The sequence below is a fragment of the Cetorhinus maximus genome, chromosome 7, assembly GCF_964194155.1.
Source record: "Cetorhinus maximus chromosome 7, sCetMax3.hap1.1, whole genome shotgun sequence".
NCBI lineage: Eukaryota > Metazoa > Chordata > Chondrichthyes > Lamniformes > Cetorhinidae > Cetorhinus > Cetorhinus maximus.
Genome location: NC_135885.1, coordinates 65,389,190 through 65,409,123, shown reverse-complemented (window position 1 = coordinate 65,409,123; position 19,934 = coordinate 65,389,190). Strand labels below are relative to the sequence as shown.

General features: G+C 41.6%; 1 protein-coding gene across 1 annotated transcript; it reads left to right on the top strand.

Moving 5' to 3' along the window:
- Nucleotides 1-3,952: 3,952 nt before the first annotated feature.
- cnot11 (CCR4-NOT transcription complex, subunit 11) lies at nt 3,953-18,637 on the top strand. The gene is made up of 7 exons (XM_078545633.1): nt 3,953-4,464; nt 5,686-5,850; nt 9,445-9,597; nt 10,666-10,868; nt 14,787-14,989; nt 15,698-15,794; nt 17,969-18,637. Exons 1-7 carry the CDS (start codon nt 4,146-4,148, stop codon nt 18,161-18,163), a joined length of 1,335 nt encoding a protein of 444 aa, XP_078401759.1. The 5' UTR covers nt 3,953-4,145; the 3' UTR covers nt 18,164-18,637.
- The last annotated feature ends 1,297 nt before the right edge of the window (nt 18,638-19,934 follow it).

Here is a 19,934-nt window from a genome sequence, read left to right as displayed (position 1 = left end):
GTTGCTTCTGACAGTCAAACCCACTCCTCCCAGCTTCTCACAATGTTGTAATCGACAGTGAAACCGACTCCTCCCAGCTTCTCTCCATGTTGTTCCTGACAGTCAAACCCACTCCTCCCTGCTTCGCTCCATGGTGTTCCTGACAGTCAAACCCACTCCTCACAGCTTCTCTCCATGTTACACCTGACAGTCAAACCCACTCCTCCCAGCTTCTCTCCATGTTGCTCATGACAATCAAACCCACACCACCCAACTTCAAACCATGTTGCTGCTGACAGTGAAACCAACTCCTCCCAGCTTCTCTCCATGTTGTTCTTGACAGTTAAAGTCACTGCTTCCAGCGACTCTCCACGTTGCTCCTGACAGTTAAACACGCTCCTCCCAGCTTCTCTCCGTGTTGTTCCTGACAGTCAAACGCACTCATGCCAGCTTCTCTCCATGTTGGTGCTGACAGGCAAACCTACTCCTCCCAGCTTCTCTCCAAGTTGCTCTTGAAAGTTAAACTCACTCCTCCCAACTTCTCTCCACGTTGTTCCTGACCGTCAAACCTACTCCTCCCAGCTTCTCTCCGCATTGCTGCTGACAGTCAAACCCACTCCTCCCAGCTTCACTCCATGTTCCTCCTGACAGTCAAACCCACTCCTCCAAGCTACTCTCCATGTTGCTGCTGACAGGCAAACCTACTCCTCCCAGCTTCTCTCCAAGTTGCTCTTGAAAGTTAAACTCACGCCTCCCAGCTTCTCTCCATGTTGCTCCTGACAGTCAAACCCACTCCTCCCAGCTTCTCTCCATGTTGCTGCTGACAGTCAAACCCACTCCCCCAGCTTCTCTCCATGTTGCTGCTGACAGTCAAATCCACTCCTCTAGGCTTCTCTCCATGATGTTCCTGATAGTCAAACCCACTCCTCCCAGATTCTCTCCATTTTGCTGCTGACAGTCAAACCCACTCCTCCCAGCTTCTCTCCATGATGTTCCTGATAGCCAAACCCACTCCTCCCAGATTCTCTCCATTTTGCTGCTGACAGTCAAACCCACTCCTCCCAGCTTCTCTCCATGATGTTCCTGACAGTCAAATCCACTCCTCACAGCTTCTCTCCATGATGTTCCTGATAGTCAAACCCACTCCTCCCAGATTCTCTCCATTTTGCTGCTGACAGTCAAACCCACTCCTCCCAGCTTCTCTCCATGATGTTCCTGACAGTCAAATCCACTCCTCCCAGCTTCTCTCCATGTTGCTTCTGACAGTCAAACCCACTCACCCAAGATTCTCTCCATGTTGTTCCTAACAGTCAAACGCACTCATGCCAGCTTCTCTCCATGTTGCTCCTGAGAGTCAAAGCCACTCCTCCCAGCTTCTCTCCATGTTGTTCCTGACAGTAAAATCCATTCCTCCCAGCCTCTCTCCATGTTGCTGCTGACAGTCAAAGCCACTCCCTCAGCTTCTATCCATGTTGTTCCTGAGTCTGAAACTCACCCCTCCCAGCCTCTCTCCATGTTGCTCCTGACAGTCAAAACCAGTCCCCCAGCTTCTCTCCATGTTGCTGACAGTCAAACCCACTCACCCAAGATTCTCCCAATGTTGTTCCTGACATCAAACGCATTCATGCCAGCTTCTCTCCCTGTTGCTCCTGACAGTCAAACCCATTTTCCCAGATTCTCTCCATGTAGCTGCTGACAGTGAAACCCACTCCTCCCAGCTTCTCTCCATTTGTTCCTGATAGTCAATCCCACTCTTCCCAGCTTCTCTCCATCTTGTTCCTGACAGTCAAGCACACACCTCGCAGCTTCTCCCCATGTTGCCCCTAACAGTCAAAACCACTCCTCCCAGCTTCTCTCCATGTTGCCCCTAACAGTCAAAACCACTCCTCCCAGCTCCTCTCCATGTTGCTGCTGACAGTCAAACCCACTCCCCCCAGCTTCTCTCGATTTTGCTGCTGACAGTCAAAACCACCTCTCCAGCTTCTCTCCATGTTGTTCCTGACAGTCAAACCCACTCCTCCCAGCTTCTCTCCATGTTGCTGCTGACAGTCAAACGCTCTCCTCCCATATTCTCTCCATGTTGCTTCTGACAGTCAAACCCACTCCTCCCAGCTTCTCACAATGTTGTAATCGACAGTGAAACCGACTCCTCCCAGCTTCTCTCCATGTTGTTCCTGACAGTCAAACCCACTCCTCCCTGCTTCGCTCATGTTGTTCCTGACAGTCAAACCCACTCCTCACAGCTTTTCTCCATGTTACACCTGACAGTCAAACCCACTCCTCCCAGCTTCTCTCCATGTTGCTGCTGACAGTCAAACGCACTCCTCCCATATTCTCTCCATGTTGCTTCTGACAGTCAAACCCACTCCTCCCAGCTTCTCACAATGTTGTAATCGACAGTGAAACCGACTCCTCCCAGCTTCTCTCCATGTTGTTCCTGACAGTCAAACCCACTCCTCCCTGCTTCGCTCCATGGTGTTCCTGACAGTCAAACCCACTCCTCACAGCTTCTCTCCATGTTACACCTGACAGTCAAACCCACTCCTCCCAGCTTCTCTCCATGTTGCTCATGACAATCAAACCCACACCACCCAACTTCAAACCATGTTGCTGCTGACAGTGAAACCAACTCCTCCCAGCTTCTCTCCATGTTGTTCTTGACAGTTAAAGTCACTGCTTCCAGCGACTCTCCACGTTGCTCCTGACAGTTAAACACGCTCCTCCCAGCTTCTCTCCGTGTTGTTCCTGACAGTCAAACGCACTCATGCCAGCTTCTCTCCATGTTGGTGCTGACAGGCAAACCTACTCCTCCCAGCTTCTCTCCAAGTTGCTCTTGAAAGTTAAACTCACTCCTCCCAACTTCTCTCCACGTTGTTCCTGACCGTCAAACCTACTCCTCCCAGCTTCTCTCCGCGTTGCTGCTGACAGTCAAACCCACTCCTCCCAGCTTCACTCCATGTTCCTCCTGACAGTCAAACCCACTCCTCCAAGCTACTCTCCATGTTGCTGCTGACAGGCAAACCTACTCCTCCCAGCTTCTCTCCAAGTTGCTCTTGAAAGTTAAACTCACGCCTCCCAGCTTCTCTCCATGTTGCTCCTGACAGTCAAACCCACTCCTCCCAGCTTCTCTCCATGTTGCTGCTGACAGTCAAACCCACTCCCCCAGCTTCTCTCCATGTTGCTGCTGACAGTCAAATCCACTCCTCTAGGCTTCTCTCCATGATGTTCCTGATAGTCAAACCCACTCCTCCCAGATTCTCTCCATTTTGCTGCTGACAGTCAAACCCACTCCTCCCAGCTTCTCTCCATGATGTTCCTGATAGTCAAACCCACTCCTCCCAGATTCTCTCCATTTTGCTGCTGACAGTCAAACCCACTCCTCCCAGCTTCTCTCCATGATGTTCCTGACAGTCAAATCCACTCCTCACAGCTTCTCTCCATGATGTTCCTGATAGTCAAACCCACTCCTCCCAGATTCTCTCCATTTTGCTGCTGACAGTCAAACCCACTCCTCCCAGCTTCTCTCCATGATGTTCCTGACAGTCAAATCCACTCCTCCCAGCTTCTCTCCATGTTGTTGCTGACAGTCAAATCCACTCCTCCCAGCTTCTCTCCATGTTACTGCTGACAGGCAAACCTACTCCTCCCAGCTTCTCTCCATGATGTTCCTGATAGTCAAACCCACTCCTCCCAGATTCTCTCCATTTTGCTGCTGACAGTCAAACCCACTCCTCCCAGCTTCTCTCCATGAGGTTCCTGATAGTCAAACCCACTCCTCCCAGATTCTCTCCATTTTGCTGCTGACAGTCAAACCCACTCCTCCCAGATTCTCTCCATTTTGCTGCTGACAGTCAAACCCACTCCTCCCAGCTTCTCTCCATGATGTTCCTGATAGTCAAACTCACTCCTCCCAGATTCTCTCCATGTTGCTTCTGACAGTCAAACTCAGCCCTGAGACCAGCTTTGCGACACTGCAGTGAAACGGGTCGCCAAATGGTTGGTTTGCGGCATATTTTGGCGGCCTGAGGCCCGATCGAGCGCCGTTCGGCCGCTTCTAAACTTCATGTTTAAATTTATATTTTTTTCCCCGCCGGAATATCGTGTGTGTATATAGCGAGGCGGCGGGGGGACGAATCCGGCCTTTGGCCTGCTGGGCCCCGGTAACCATGACGCTGGCTCCCAAGGAGCTGAGCAGCCTGATCGGCATCATCTGCGAGGAGGCGACCAGTAATACCTTCGAGGGCCTGTCCACCGCCTTCCACCATTACTTCGCCAAACACGACCATTTCCGAGTGGGATCCACACTGGTCATGTTGCTGCAACAGGCCGACCTGCTGCCCAGCCCCCAGCAGCGCCTCACCGCCCTCTACCTGCTCTGGGAGATGTACCGCACCGAGCCGCTGGCCGCCAACCCCTTCGCCGCCGTCTTCGCCCATCTGCTCAATGCCGCCCCGGTGGCCGAGGAGCAGGAGAAACAGCTCCTGGGTAAGACCGGGACACAGTCCCTTTCCCCTGCCCTCGGTGACTCCCCAAACCGGCGGAAAACCCCGGGCCCTGGGGGCTGCTGTGGGGTCTGAGGCCACTTCGTCCATCTCCGTGACCAGCAAGTCCCAGCAGGAGAGTGGGGGATACTCCAAGTGTTTAAAGAATGTGTTTGTCAGGGTTTCTTTTTTCGTGTTTCTCCTTTTAACTTGGACCAGAGCACGGATTGCAAGCTTGATCCTCCAGCTGCATTATTGGTGGCGCTGCTCTTGGGAGGAGACATTAATGTAATATCTTTCAATCGCTTCACTTGGGTGTTAAAAATCTCACGCAAGTCCAGGAGTTATACTTGATTTCCTCTCTACACTGCAACAGTCCTTTCAGAAGGAGTTTGCATGTGAAACGTTTCGAGGCCTTTCTGAGATTTAATAAGGTGATATGTAAATGCAAGTTGTCTTTAATGTAATTCGGTGCTATGGAGCATGGTACAACCTCAGTAACATCAGATGAAAATGTTTACTGGGGAACTAGGAGACAGCATGTTAGAACCATTGTTCTTTCAAGTTCAGTTCAAATTCAGTTTAGCCTGTTTCTGAGTTCAGTTTCAGTGGCAGGAATATCAACTACTTTAAAATCCTGAAAAATTTGCATTTTAGAGGGGAACAAATGACTGTTCATAAACTACCTAATTTAAAGTGGCCTGCTAATTGTTTTTATTTAAACTCTCTTAATTGAGTGTAAGTCTGTGTGAAATCTAATGAGTTATTGATGAATGGAAATAATTTCAATATTAAAAGTTTTATTTCGCCAGCATTCTACAAACTAAGTCGGTCAGCTTTAAATGCCGTGTAAGATTTATTTGGAAAAGTTTGGATGGATAGGAACTAACTGCTTGACTCTAATTTTCTTCAGGGAATAATGGAAAAATATAATTTAGAAGAATGAGTCAAGTGTATGTCTTAAATTACATTATCCTATCTTTCAGGAACACATTTGTAGAGTGTAGTATTCTGAGAGGAACTTGTAAGAAATTACAGCTCTTAAATGTACAAAGCAAATGAAATTTCACTAATATAAATCTCAAGAAATACTCAATTTTCAATTTCCACAGTACTGTTTGGAATTTTCATGCTTTTGCTTTGCTTATGTTTAATTTATTTATTATGTGATTAAAGATTATTTAAACTCTAGACTGAACTTTGTTTTCTTTATGCTATTTGACAGGGTTCTTGCCACCTATTACTCCCCCTGAGAAGTTTTTCCTTTCTCAGTTGATGTTGGCTCCTCCAAGGGAGCTGTTTAAGAAAACTCCCCGTCAGATTGCGTGTATGGATGTGGGTAACATGGCTCAGTCTGTAGACATTAGTGGTCTGCAGTTGGCCCTGGCAGGTGAGTAAAATTATTGTATACTCTTCAAAAAAAAAAGCTGCAGTTACAGTAAGTTCAGCTAAGGATCCTGTAGACCTAAGTTTATTGTTATGATCCCAAATGAGGTTACCCCTGGACAAGCCTGATCCCAGAGTGGAAGCCAGTTTGATAGACCCTAACTTTTATTTGTTTGTTTAGATACGTGGAGTGTAGCTACTGAACAGTGTCACCGGAGTCAGATAGTGAGCTTTTAAGGAAAGAAGAAAACAATTATTCAACAAGAAAAGATGAACTATATTACAATACTCCTTCACTAACACCTATACCTTTACATATATATATATGGGTTTGTAAGGATAATACAAGTTACAAAAGCTATCTTGTACTCTAATGTCCACGGTAAGTACACAGGTCCATGTACCAATAGGCATCCTGTGGTCAGACACATCACACTCTGAAACCAAGTGACAGATGCCACCTCAACCAAATGCTATGGATCTCTCATCAACTCCCCCCAGATGCTTGCCACACCGTGAGCCAACCAGTCTCACTGAACTCTGTCTCTTACACAAGGGTCTCCAATCTCTGCTCTCTAAGACCTCACCTTGGAAACTTCTCCCAAACTGGCGCTTTCTCTCAGACGCCTTCTGCCAGGGTCCACCTCCAGGGTATCGAACTCCCCTTCCAATGTTCCTCTCCCCTGGGTCACCACATGCATTCAAGCTGCCTTCTGTGCACTCTCTCACTGACTCAGCGTCAACAGTACCACTGCTTCACATGCCCATAGTAAAGAGTTACAGACCTTTACTTGTATCTTTGGACCTTCTTGCCTCTTGCAAGCTGTTCTCACTATAAATCTGCTTTCTGCAGCTTTTTGTCTCTTTAAATCTGAAGATTGGTGCCTTTCTCTCTGCCCCTCACTCTTAACTTCACTTAACAGGACCTTTTCCAGGTTCCTATCCTTCATTTCCCCTGTTCCACTCCTCTGGATTTTTGGGGTTTTACTTTTGCTTGGGACTGGCTATCTGTCCCTTTTGCTCCAGTCTGTCCTGGCAGCAACTTTCAATCAATTTTAGCTTGGGACTGGCTATCTGTCCTTTCCAGGTTGCTTCCCTGGCAGCTATCTTCAAAATTAGCTGAACTCCAATAGCTTCCAAAATAAACTGCTGTTTCTAGCTTTTCTGTTGTGTGTCTGAGGGAAGACCTACCTCTCTGGATCCCTGTTGCTAGGCAACAGCCCAATTCTTCCATCCTTGTTTATTTACCTTAACTGCAAGAGTCATAAAAACCTCATTAGAAATGCAAGCATTCACTTTTCAAAGTGAAGCTAAAACTCGATTTGACTTTAACACACAGATACAGAAATACAAATCAAAACGTTAAAGCCAAACCTCATTCCTAACACCTACAAATACCAATATAACTTACTGAAACTATCTCTATTTCCTATCATATTCAAATTGCAATTTTTGCCTTCTGCGCGCACACTTTCTGCAGCTGGCAAAATGCAGACTGATTATCAAATGATGTAATTGTTATAGCTAAATAGATATTCTATTTAGAAATGGAAGCAGGAATCACTATCTCAGTTTGAATGAATTTTGAGACATAATAACTACGCACACAAACAAACCACTGTTCTTCAAACTAGTGTTTATAATTGTTTGGCATCAGCTTTATTTTTTTAAAGTCTGCCAGATTAGTTTTTCAGCAAAACCTGACAGGTTGAGGCTGAAAAACAAAATAGCGTCATCTTGGTCTCATGCTTAGTTGTTAAGGGCAATGGAAGAAACAATGTGAACTCTCAACTACAAAACAACTGGGAAAGTTTAAGAAGTTTCAGGGTTGGGTGTAGAAATTCTCTATACTTAATGAAGAATAGGTCATACATTTAAAGGCTGACCAGGTTTAGATGACTTGTAAATAGCTTGTATGTCACTGAACATTTTGACATACTTTGAATCCATCAAGTGTATTCAGTTCTGTAACTGAATCCATTCTGTGCCTGCTTGAAGGTTCTTGGTGGTTTAAAAAATGCTGTGTTACATGAACAAGTTGTAATTAAATTGTATTGGACAATACTTTAATGGAAACTTACTACTTCAGTTCCCATATACAATACATACAATATAAATTAATTAGACTTGTGTAAATAGATTTTTATTGCCTTGGTATATAATGTCACGCTGACAGATTGGTCAGATTTATTTGCAGCATACCGTGCAAAGTACCTATCACCCTGGTACATGGTTTGATTTTGAGTGTGGAGCTGAGATTGTGGAAGCCAATAAAGCATTGTGCTATTTCCAGTTGATCACTTTTGTCATGTCTGCAAAATGTTTTTTATATGAAACAAAAGCAGTGGATGCTGGAAATACCTAGAAAGACTAGATGAGCGAATGTTAGTTTGGTAGGTATACTACGGTGCTGCAAAGCATTATGCTGCAATACCATGAGTCCTTGAGAACTACAAATATATTTCCCATTCTGAATTTGCAAGTTTGTTGAGCCATCAAAACTGAGGGAAAACTGGATTGTGCAGCATTTAAAAGCTGCAGCTCTCTCATGACATTGTGAAACCAGGATTTTTCCTGAAATCACTTATACACTGGGAAGGAGAAAGAATCACCTCAGCAATTCAAATTCGTTTGTTGATGGATGTCTATAATTTCCTGGAGATGTGCCTGCCCCACTAAATGGTGTATGGAGAGGAGAGACTATCTACCTATCCAATTTTAAAAAATTGTAATTGTGTCTGGAGGATTCTAATATTGTGTTGAACAATTAATATGGCGAATGGGTCTATTAACCGTGGAGGCCAATTAGATCTTAAAAGTGGTGGAGATTTAGCTAGGTTTTTGTTCCCTCGATTGTTCCTCCTATCCCCTGTGCTTCCCCACCCCCAACCACTCTAGCTTGCTTTTTGTCACCATGATGTGCTTCCCTGTCCTTCATCAGTATCAACATGACTATAAAATATCATAGCTTGTCATTTCTCTTTACTGATGCTGACTGACCTGTGAATATCCAGTATTTTCTGTTAATTAGATTTCCAACATTTTCAGTCATGACATGAGAAATCCACTACATTCCAGAAAGGCAATGCACAGAGTTTGCAAAGAGCTCCCCATATCTCTCAAGACTAACATGGCATAATTATGAACTTTGTAGAATATAGCATTTGAGTATGCCCCTTCAAATTGCTGGGTACAGAATTTTGGGGGGGTGGTATTGTGAATGAGAGTTGAGTCTTTGAAGCAGTGCAAGGAAAAAAGTCATGTTATTGGCTTACATAATTTCTGGAAGAAGTTGCTAAGCCTTATAGATCATGGAGATCTTATGTTGACTCTCCAGTGTGTGCTGAGTAAGATTGGCCGCAGTAGGGGTTTCAAAGGAGAAAATGTTCCTTTTGCTGTTTGCTACCTGGAATTATACTCCCAACAAGAATTGAACACCTTCAGGGCAACAACACAGGAGAAAGTTGTACCAACAGACCTGCATCTATCATAGCAATTTGTGCAAATAACTGCAGCACAGAGGGAATCAATTTCAGTTTATCTGTAACTACTTTATATATTTGTACACTTTATGCGTAACCTTTTATTCATTCTGCAGAGCGCCAGTCTGAATTGCCAACACAGAGCAAAGCCAGCTTTCCAAGCATACTCCCTGATCCTGATCCTGACTCTTCCAACTCTGGATTTGACAGTTCTGTTGCCACTCAGATTATAGAGGCTTTAGTGAGTGGACCAAGGCCACCAATAGAAAGTAAGTAGTTTTAAATTGGTGTTCAAGAGGTTATAAAAGTGCTGTTGATCTAGAATGTTCAACTCAATCACAGAACCCAGATTCAAATCTGCCCATTTCTTCCAATGAAGATGTTTTGCTAGCTTTTGTCATGGTTGGTAAATTATTAAATGGTAGAAGAGCACACCATGTTTGTTATGGGACTAAATTACCCCTGCATTAATCTCAGAAATGGGCACCATTAATATCAATCAAGGACATCCAGACCTCCTAACAGATGTGTAGTAATAGTAGAATAATGGGGTGGGCTGGCTATGTTCCTCTGTTAATGGCCACTTCCCTGATAATACATCTAAAGTGGGTGCAGAGCTGCATCATCCTACTACATACATCATTCTTAACTTAGCTGCATAAATTTTTTTAACTAATTTAATTATTTGGTGAGCATTTCTGCCCCATTAACTTGAGGGAAGGTTAAAGGAAAGAGAAAAAAAGGATTCTATCATTGCATACTTAAGCCCCTCAGCCTTCCTGCGCACACTCCCACACATTAAGCTGTGCTGTGTTAAGCTGTCAATGTGGTGGTCTCCATGTCCTTTCAATTACAGCTCAAAAACAATAAACCTGCTGAGTTGATTTGTTTTTTTGAAAGCAGTTAATCTATAAAGCAAAACAAATGGATTGGTGTTTTTTTAAAAATAAAACATGCTTTGGTTTCCTTGGAATAAAATAATATTGTTTTAAATCAAACTAAGAAGAGAACACTTAGTGAAGTACAAAAGCCTGGCGTAATTGTTATTGCATCTGTTATTTGAGGTATTGTAAAAATGTCAGCACATTTTGGCCCTGAGTTGCTCTATAGATACATCTACTGTCAATTTCTTTAAACCCTTGAAACATGGTGTCCTTTCTTTTATCTTGACCAAAGATATAAATCAAATCCAGCTAGAGTTTCTGCATTCTGCCAAGCAACAACTTATAGTTTCACGAAGACAAAGCAACTGTTTGAGTTCCCAGTATATTTTACCTGTCAGCCTTTCTCTAGAAAACTAAGTAGTTAATTGTGATTTTTTTCTTTATCATGTGAAGGTCACTTTCGGCCAGAGTTTATTCGGCCTGCTCCTCCACTTCACGTGTGTGAGGATGAGCTAGCTTGGCTGAACCCAACAGAACCTGATCATACAATCCAGTGGGATAAAACCATGTGTGTTAAAAACAGCACTGGGGTGGAAATTAAGCGCATCATGGCAAAGGCTTTCAAGAGTCCCTTATCTGCACAGCAACAAACACAGGTAATTGCAAATAAGTATTACTGCAAATGATTTGGTTGTTTAAAGTATCAGTGAGTTACACCACCAACACTTAGTGTTTTGGAATTGCACCTATAATTATCAGTTCCATCCTGTTTGTCCCAATGTCAGCTGTGCAGTTAAGAAATTACTCTGAATGATGACCAAATGCTTTCTAATAATGAAGAGGCAACGGCACAGTGGTTTAAATGGGAGATTTTAACTTTCACATAGATTGAAATAAGAAGATTGGCTTGTGCCAGAAAGATAGGGAACGTCACTGTTCAGGATAGTTTCCAGCAACAATATGTCCGAGAACCAATGAGAGGGCAAGTCATGTTTAATTTAGTATTGAGTAATGGGCTAGATTTACTAAACAGCATAACAGTGCAAGAACATTTATCTAATAGAGATTATAATATGAGTGAGTTTAACTTTGTTTGAAATTGAGAAACCTGAAACAGCTAAGATTTTAGATTTGACCAAGTCTGGCTTCAACAAGATGAGACAGACTGTCCACAGTAAAGTGGTCAAATCTGTTATTGGGTAAATCAGCAGAAAGTGTTCAAAAATAAAGAATTTAGCGTAATACAAAATCATTTCATATCTCTAAGGGACAAGAGCTTTACTTGTCAAAAAGAAAACAGCCATGGTTGACAAAGAGGTAAGGGACAATGTAAATCAAAAGAACTTACAAGAATGCAAAAAATAGCACAGATACTGCCAACTGGGAGGGATGCAAAAGAACAACAAGAAGTGCCAAAACAGATAGCAAGAGCAATAAGAAGAGATTAGGAAAAGAAACTAGCAAGGGATAGCAAAACCAACATAAACTATTTTTACAATATAGGAAAAGAGGGTTGTCAAGAGCAATGTGGGCTTTTTGAAAATTGATGATGGTGATATTGTAAATGAAAATGCGACAGTATATAAAGTAGAAGAGGAGGATAAAGTGGACATCCCAAGGAAACTAATATTAAATCAGGGTTAAGAACAAGCAAAATAACAATAGTGAAGAAAATAATGGCACTAACAAGTGACATCCGCTAGACACAAAAACAAAAATAGCTGGAAAAACTCAGCAGGTTTGACAGCATCTGCAGAGAGGAATACAGTTAACATTTCGAGTCCGTATGACTTCATCAAATCCACTACACTGCTGGTTTTTATCACAGGTTTTTCAAGGAAGTTGGTAAGAATGCTGCAGATGTCTTAACTATAAAAGTTCATGCAATTTACGAATCATTCCTTTGGATTGGAAAATTGCATACTACTCCACTATTTAAGAAAGATGAGTGAGGGAAACCAAGGATTTACAGACCAGTTAGCTAAACATTGTTGTCAGAAAATGGCTGGAGCTTGTAATTAAGGCAAGAGTGACTAAACAGCTTGAAAATTTTCAGCTGATCAGAGAGAGCCAGTGTGGATTTGTAAAGGATAGGCCATGCCTGACTAAACTGATTGAATTTTTTGAATACATGACTAAAGTAATGGACAGGGCAATGTCTGTAGATATTGGACTTCCAGAAGGCGAAGGCCTTTGATAAAGTCCCTCATAAGAGACTGTTAGCTAAAGTTGAAGGCCAAAGAATTGAAGGCAAATTGTTGACCTGGTAAGGAAATTGGCTAAGCACCAGGTGACTTAAAGTACTTGCCCACTATCCTTACTCTAATTGGCAGGATTTGACTTATGGGATGCCACTAGGATTTGTATTGGGGCCTCAACTGTTCACCATATTTATTATTAATTTAGATGATGAGGTAGAGAACCATGTATCCAAGTTTGCTGATGACACAAAGATTGCATTGCATTGTAAGCATTGTAGATGGAAGCTTAAAATTGCAAAGATATTAATAGTTTAAATGAATGGACAGAATTGTAGCAAATTGATTTCAGTATGGGCAAATGTGAGGTCATCCGTTTTAGGCCCAAAAAGGATAGAACAGAGTACTTTCTAAATGGTGAGGAGCCAGAAACAATGGCTGTCCAAAGAAAATTGGCTTTGGGATCTATGCATATAGATTAAATACTGAAAATAATCAAAAAAATGTTAACGGAATGCTGGTCTTTATAGCTAGAAGATGATAATACAAGGGTGTAGAGGTTATTCTGCCCAAACCCCTAGTTAGACCACACCTGGTGTACTGTGATCCATACTGAACACACATCTTAGGAAGGATATATTGACCTGGGAGGAAGTGCAGTATGGATTTACCAGAATGATACCTGGATTCCAGAGGTTAAACAGAGATTGCAGAAACTCGGGTCGTATTCCTTGGAATTTAGAACATTAAGGAGCAATTTGATCAAAGTTTTCAAGTTAATAAGTTGAATTGATAGAGGGAAACTATTTCTGTTGTTTGGGGAATCTAGGACTAGGGAACATAGCCTAAAACTTGGAGCCAGGCCTTTCAGGAGTGAAGTTAGGAAATTACTTGCTTTAGATAGTTATGAGTGTTCTGTGCTAGGAAATTAAGGTATCCAACATTGAAATTTGATATCAAATTTAGTTACTGAAAGTTGTGAACTTAAATGGTAAAATTTTAAATAGAATAAAAGTGCAAAGTGACCTTGGTGTGAAGGTACATAGGTGAATAAAACTGGCAGTAAGAGTAGAAAAGGCCATAAAAAAGCAAATGCAATCCTTGCTATTTGAATCTAGAATTACAGAATACAAGAAAAAAGAGCCAAAGTTTGGGTTCTTTTTGAATAGAACTGAAAAAATTGTGAGGTGATCTGATAGTTATTCAAGGATAAATGGTGATAGGTTGTGAGGGTAACAAAAGGCCATAAACTGGTAAAACAGAATGCATAAATTATTTTAAAGGAATCAGTTGCTCGAAAAGGTGGAATATTAAAGGGACTGGGAAAGGAGCAGCAAAGTGAGATTGTACTGTGTTGCTTAAATAAAAACACTGCACACACTTAATGGACTGAATGGCCTGTAAAATTCTATAATTCCATAATCAAGATATAGAATTGTGGGGTGGGGGGAAAAGAGAAAGCTGAGGAGAATATTATTTTGAGTTAGTCTGCACCAATCTGATCAATTTCTGTACTTATTGCAATGAGCAGATTAAAACAGCTTGCATTTGCATAGGACCTTTTATGTAAGAAATCATTCCAGTGTGCTTCATAGGGGTGTTATCATACAAAATCTGACACTGACCCACATAAAGAGATAATAGTAGGTAGCTGAAGGCATGGATGCCAAAGTTGGGGATGATGAAACTCTGGGATACACAAGGGACCAGAATTGGAGGAGCACAGGGATCTTGGAGGGTTGTACGGCTGGAGGAGGCTACAGAGATGGCAAGATGGGGGAGGATGAGGCTATGGAGGAATTACAGTTGTGAAATGATCGCCAAGCTATTCATATATACATATACCGCGTAAGATTTAAAATTTGCATATGCTGTAAAGTTTGTGTAGTATTTATAATTTGCATATACTGTAGTGTTTATGTAGTATTCCGTGTTGGATCAATATTCTTTTAAGGCAATGGATCTTCTAACAGGTACAATCTACCATCAAGATTATGCATTAACATCTATACTAAGCTGAATTTCTTTCAAAGTAATTGCTACAGGTTTCTTGCAAGACAATCCAAGGTTCGCTGTGAGGAGATAACATTGTATGGGGAAAATTGAGGCGGGGGGTGGGGAAGAATTAACATATGTTCATATTCGCGAATGTTAAAACATTAGAATTATCTAATTTCTTCCAGTGGTAAAAGTGATCTTCACAACATTTCTATTTGTTTTTATGTTGATACTCTACATATGCAATGCTTAAATAAAAAAATTAACCCTCCAGTACTAATTACTGGGTAATCATCTGATAGTGTGTCTGAAAATTGACACACATCTGCTTTGTACCTGAGTAACATTGAGTTTTTACTTTTATTTCTTTCACGGTAGCTCCTTGGTGAATTAGAAAAAGATCCAAAGCTAGTTTACCACATTGGTCTGACTCCTGTCAAGCTGCCTGATCTGGTAGAAAATAATCCTTTGGTTGCCATAGAGATGTTACTGAAGCTAATGCAGTCGAGCCAGATTACAGAATATTTTTCTGTACTTGTGAATATGGATATGTCCCTTCATTCCATGGAAGTTGTAAATAGGTGAGTTGTGTGCTTTTTCCCCCTCCAATTTTCTTTGATTTTTCATCTATTACCGCTGCTTTCCTGAGCATATTCCACATAAAATGGTAGTAGTGCCTTACTCCAGCCCCCTCCATGTGTGAACCTGGACAGTGTGTTGACAGGCGTCATCCACTGCAGCACTCTTTGTCGACATCCAATCAGTTGTGCCCAATTCTGTCTTCAGTTGACAGCTTTATTTCCAGTAGGGAGTCACTTGATAGTCAAAATTTGATATATTAAAAGATTAGTGTATCAAAATTTAACCTTTTCTTTACATTTGGCCAGTCAATATGAAAAATGTTGCAATTCTATGAAGGGTAATTTATTTCCAAACTAGTTGCTTTGTTCTCAACATCTTTTACTTTTGAATATTTGGATTTGTTTTCTTTCTCCTATAATGTAGAAGCTGACTTCTTACAGAATATATATCAATGGGCACAAGTCACCCTCCTTTATCTCACTGGAGTGGCGGCTGTTTATGTGTGTGCCTTGGCAAGCTGTTCAACAGCAGGGAGCATAATAGCTGAACTCTATTCTTTCCTCACCTAATAATTACAGAAATTCACTTCCAGTAGGGATCACTAGGTAGCGATTCAGGAATGTTCTTTGAATGAAAATTGGCCTGCTCTTTTTGTATAGTTCAGGTTCCTGGTTTTGTAATTAATTGCTCCTCCTATCTTTTTCTAGGCTAACCACTGCTGTTGATCTTCCTCCGGAATTTATTCACCTCTATATTTCAAATTGTATCTCCACTTGTGAACAGATTAAGGATAAATACATGCAGGTAATTAACATGCTTATGTGAAGATTAATTGATAAATATTTTCTGTAGTAGCTAATATTGTATCCTTGCATGTTGTACGGATATTCTGGGTATAATTGGAGAACATTTGTTGAGGTTTGACATGTATGCACCAACTGAGTTCACCAACTTTCAAGTGTATGTCGGGAGGAGATTGAAGTTGCATTTTTCCATAATGCTTCTGGCCCTGAAAAGCTTCCTATATGCGTTTTCATTTTCTATGTATATTTAATCTCTTTCTCTTCTATTCCTTTGCCTGCCCTTCCACAGCCACCCCCCTTCCCCCGCCAAACAAATCTTCTTTTCTTGCTTGATTGCCTTCACCTTGTTCAGTTGGGAGGGACATTTTTGACGAGCACTTGACACATTGTTTCTCCAACTCTTATGCAGTGTCCACTCTATTTGATACTTTGACTTACCAATTTTGTAAAGCCTTGAAAGAACTATATGCTTAGGATTTATACCTCCATAGCACGAAGAGAAATCCTTATCTCCTAATTATATGCTCAGGCAAAGTTTGACTTTGTACTACAACAAATAACATACATGTCATGAGTATTGTGCACTGTTAATTTATCTTTCATAATTGGCTTATGGAGGGGAGCATAAGGGATGTGGCTGAAAATATGAAATCGCTATTAATAGGAACACTAAAAGGACAGGCCATGAGCAACAGAATTTTGTAAATGTTGGAAAGGACATGGCTCATGTCATCTGTCAGTTCCAAAAAGGGTCTTTCATTGGTCATACTCTTCTTCTGATTTTGAGTAGTCATGCTACAAATTAACCTTGTCTCCAGTTTTCAAAAGCAGAGACTTTTATAAACAAATGTCTTCAGTATTTGCATAAAATGAGGTTTAGCTAAGATATCCCTTCTGTTTTCCTTGTTTTCCCCCGACCATCCTCCACCGTAAGTAATGGCCTTAAGCACCTGATGGCTTGTGGGGGAAATGGGAGAATAAAGAAAGGCAGCTTCTTGGCTGAGCCCAGTATTTCTCTTTTAGGGAGTTCCTAGGGATCAAGGATAACTTGGTTTTCGCTCCGGTTCAGTGGGTTCTGATTTAGCTGATTAGTTCAATGCACGATTTGCAGACTCTGCTACATAGGGCAGATGGTGCTTGAAGGGTCGGGTAGATGGGCTGTTTGGAGGATTGTGCGCTCCCTCCAACACCTTGACTTAGCCTCTGTATGTTCTCGCCAAAGTCTCTTGATGTATTCAGTGCCTTCCTGAATGAACGTTCTCCATTTTGGTCGGTCACAAGCCAGGGACTCCTATGAGTTGGTGGGGATGTTTGACCTTTTCAAGGATGCTTTAGGGACGTCCCTAAAGCACTTCTACCCTGGGAGTCTTTGATGAGGTTATATGTCAAAGCCCAACATTTAATGTCAATACAATAACAATTTGCATTTATACATTTGTTATGTAGCAAAATATTCCAATAGTCTTCACTGGAGAGGTATTAAATAAAATTTGACACTGAGCCACATAAGGAGATATTAGGACAGATGACTAAAAACTTGATTTAAAGAAATATATTTTAAGGAGTGTGAGGCAGAGAAGCAGGCAGCTTTAGCAAGGGAATTCCTGAAGTTAGGTCTTTGGCAGCTGAAAGTATGATGAAAATTGGGGACATACAAGAGGCCAGAATTATAAAAATGCAGTTCTCTCAGAAGATTATAGGGCCAGAGGAAGTTATATATTGGGAGGGGGTGAGGCCATGGGAGGGTTTAATAAGAAGGATGAGAATTTTAAAATGAATTTTCCAGACTCTCAGCCATTATAGGTGGTCCACACAGAGGTGATGGGGCAAATGGAATTCGGTGTGAGTTAGGCGATGAAGACTTTTGGATGAGCTGCAGTTTATATAGGTTGCAAGATGGTTGATTGGGCCTGCTGGTGCTGATGGAATTCTGCCCAGGCAGGAATCAACACCATTTGGGGAGGTGAGAAAAATGGAAGGAAAAAAAAATCAAATGAAATCCAGAGAATTTAGATTTAGAATTTGTTTGTGCAATTTTTTCCATTAAACAATTGCATCTATGCAGTATGAAGTTTGTATTGCTTAGAAGATGTGGAAAGTAAGCTGCCTGATAAACTTTTACTTGTGATGCTGGTCACAATGTACAGGAAATTAACTCAGTCTGTTATCTTCCAGAACCGTTTGGTACGTCTTGTTTGTGTCTTCCTCCAGTCTTTAATCAGAAACAAAATAATCAATGTCCAGGACTTGTTCATTGAAGTACAAGCCTTCTGCATTGAGTTCAGCCGAATACGAGAGGCAGCTGGTCTATTCCGATTACTGAAAACACTGGATACTGGAGAAAATCCTTCAGAAGCAAAATCAAAATAGTGGAAGGCAGGATTCAAAATTCCAGAAGACTGAAAAGGCCTTTGTCGTGTGTTGGAATCATTTCAGTGGTTTCAGTGCATAATTGAAAGATAATTAGTTTTGTTTAAAAACAGTAAGCCTTTCCTAAGCAGCAAGTTTGCCCAAATGGGACCTGATTTATTTTCTTGTTATACAAGTGTACAAACTGATACTGATGAGCATCTTGGTCACTTTTCAGGGTAGAGTTGTTGCATTGCAATGCACATCACTTTACTGAGTCCTATTTAATTTGTGGTAGGATATGCTTTCTATAAGAGAAAACTGTGTTAATCAGTTTATTTCTGTTCTCTATATCATATGTATATACATGTTTCAGATTATTAAATGCATAATAGACAGACTTAGGTAAAGTATAAAAGTAACAATGTTTGGATTGAGAAGTTCATGGATGTTGATTATAAAGTCTTTGTTTTAATTAAAATGCTGAAATATGAAGCAATCAACACTTTTGGTTACTGATACTTGAATGAAGAATCAAGGGGTGAAAATTGCATAGTGCTGGCCTACCAGCTGAAACTGGGTGCAGCGAGTGACCCTGTATCCAAAGATTGAGGTCTAGGATTGCAAGAAATTGGTTCTGGGTCTCATATAAATATTAGTGGTAGTTTGTTATGCTTCCCCAATAAGTTTTAGGCCACCTATCTCACCAGCAGCGGCCCTCAGATAAGTTGCAGGATGTGGGAAGAGGGGAAGGGAGGCTGGTGATTATGGCTTGCAGTTCCTATTGAATCTACTGTGGCACTGTGAGGAGCAATTACTTACCAAGACAGTGGCCACCATTGGGTAAAACGCATCCACGTCCTGAAGGAACATGGCCTATTCTCCTTAGGACAGCCCATTTTAAGAGTCCTTATACAGGCATTAGTCCTCATTAGTATATGCAAAGCACCTGATAACTATTATAAGCAAATGGCTGGATTCAATTTCAGGTCATGCATTTCTTGGGGTGCAGGATATTGCACTGTGAAATTGGCCCTTTTTGTGTCCATTTCACACTTATAAAACCGACTATTACCCCCTAACAATGCAGTCCACTACCCTTCTTGTTTTCATCTTGTTTTGTAGCATTGTACCTAAATCCATCATTATTTTTAATCTGAGTATAGGTGCTTCATGACTGTTGATGTTTGGCTGATCAGTAAACTATCCTAAAGATAGGATTTGAGAACAGTTTTTCTTTACAATGTAGGCTTCTATAATTTTACAAAAGCTGCTGGAATATGAAGAAATAAAATTGCTGCAGATGTTTGAAACTAAGTAATTAGATTTTTTTTATTTGTTCATGGGATGTGGCTAAGCCAGCATTGATTGCCCATTCCCTATTACCCTTGAGAAGGTGGCAGTGGTGATCCACCTTCTTGAACTGCTACAGTCCATGCAGTGTAGGCACACCCACTGTGCTGTTAGTAAGGGAGTTCCAGGATTTTGATCCAGCGACAGTGAAGGAATGGTGATATAGTTCCAAGTAAGGATGGTGCGTGACTTGGAGGGGAACTTAAAAGTGGTTGTGTTCCCATGCACCTGCTTCAAGGCGGTAGAGGTCGTGGGCTTGGAAGGTGCTATTGAAGGAATCTTGGTAAGTTGCTGCAGTGCATCTTGTAGATGGTGTACACTATTGCCACTATGCGTCGGTGTTGGAGGAGGTGAATGTTTAAGGTAATAATGAGGTGCACCACCACTTTACGTGTCAAGTTAGGAAATACATGAACAATGGCAGACGTTTAAGAAAATA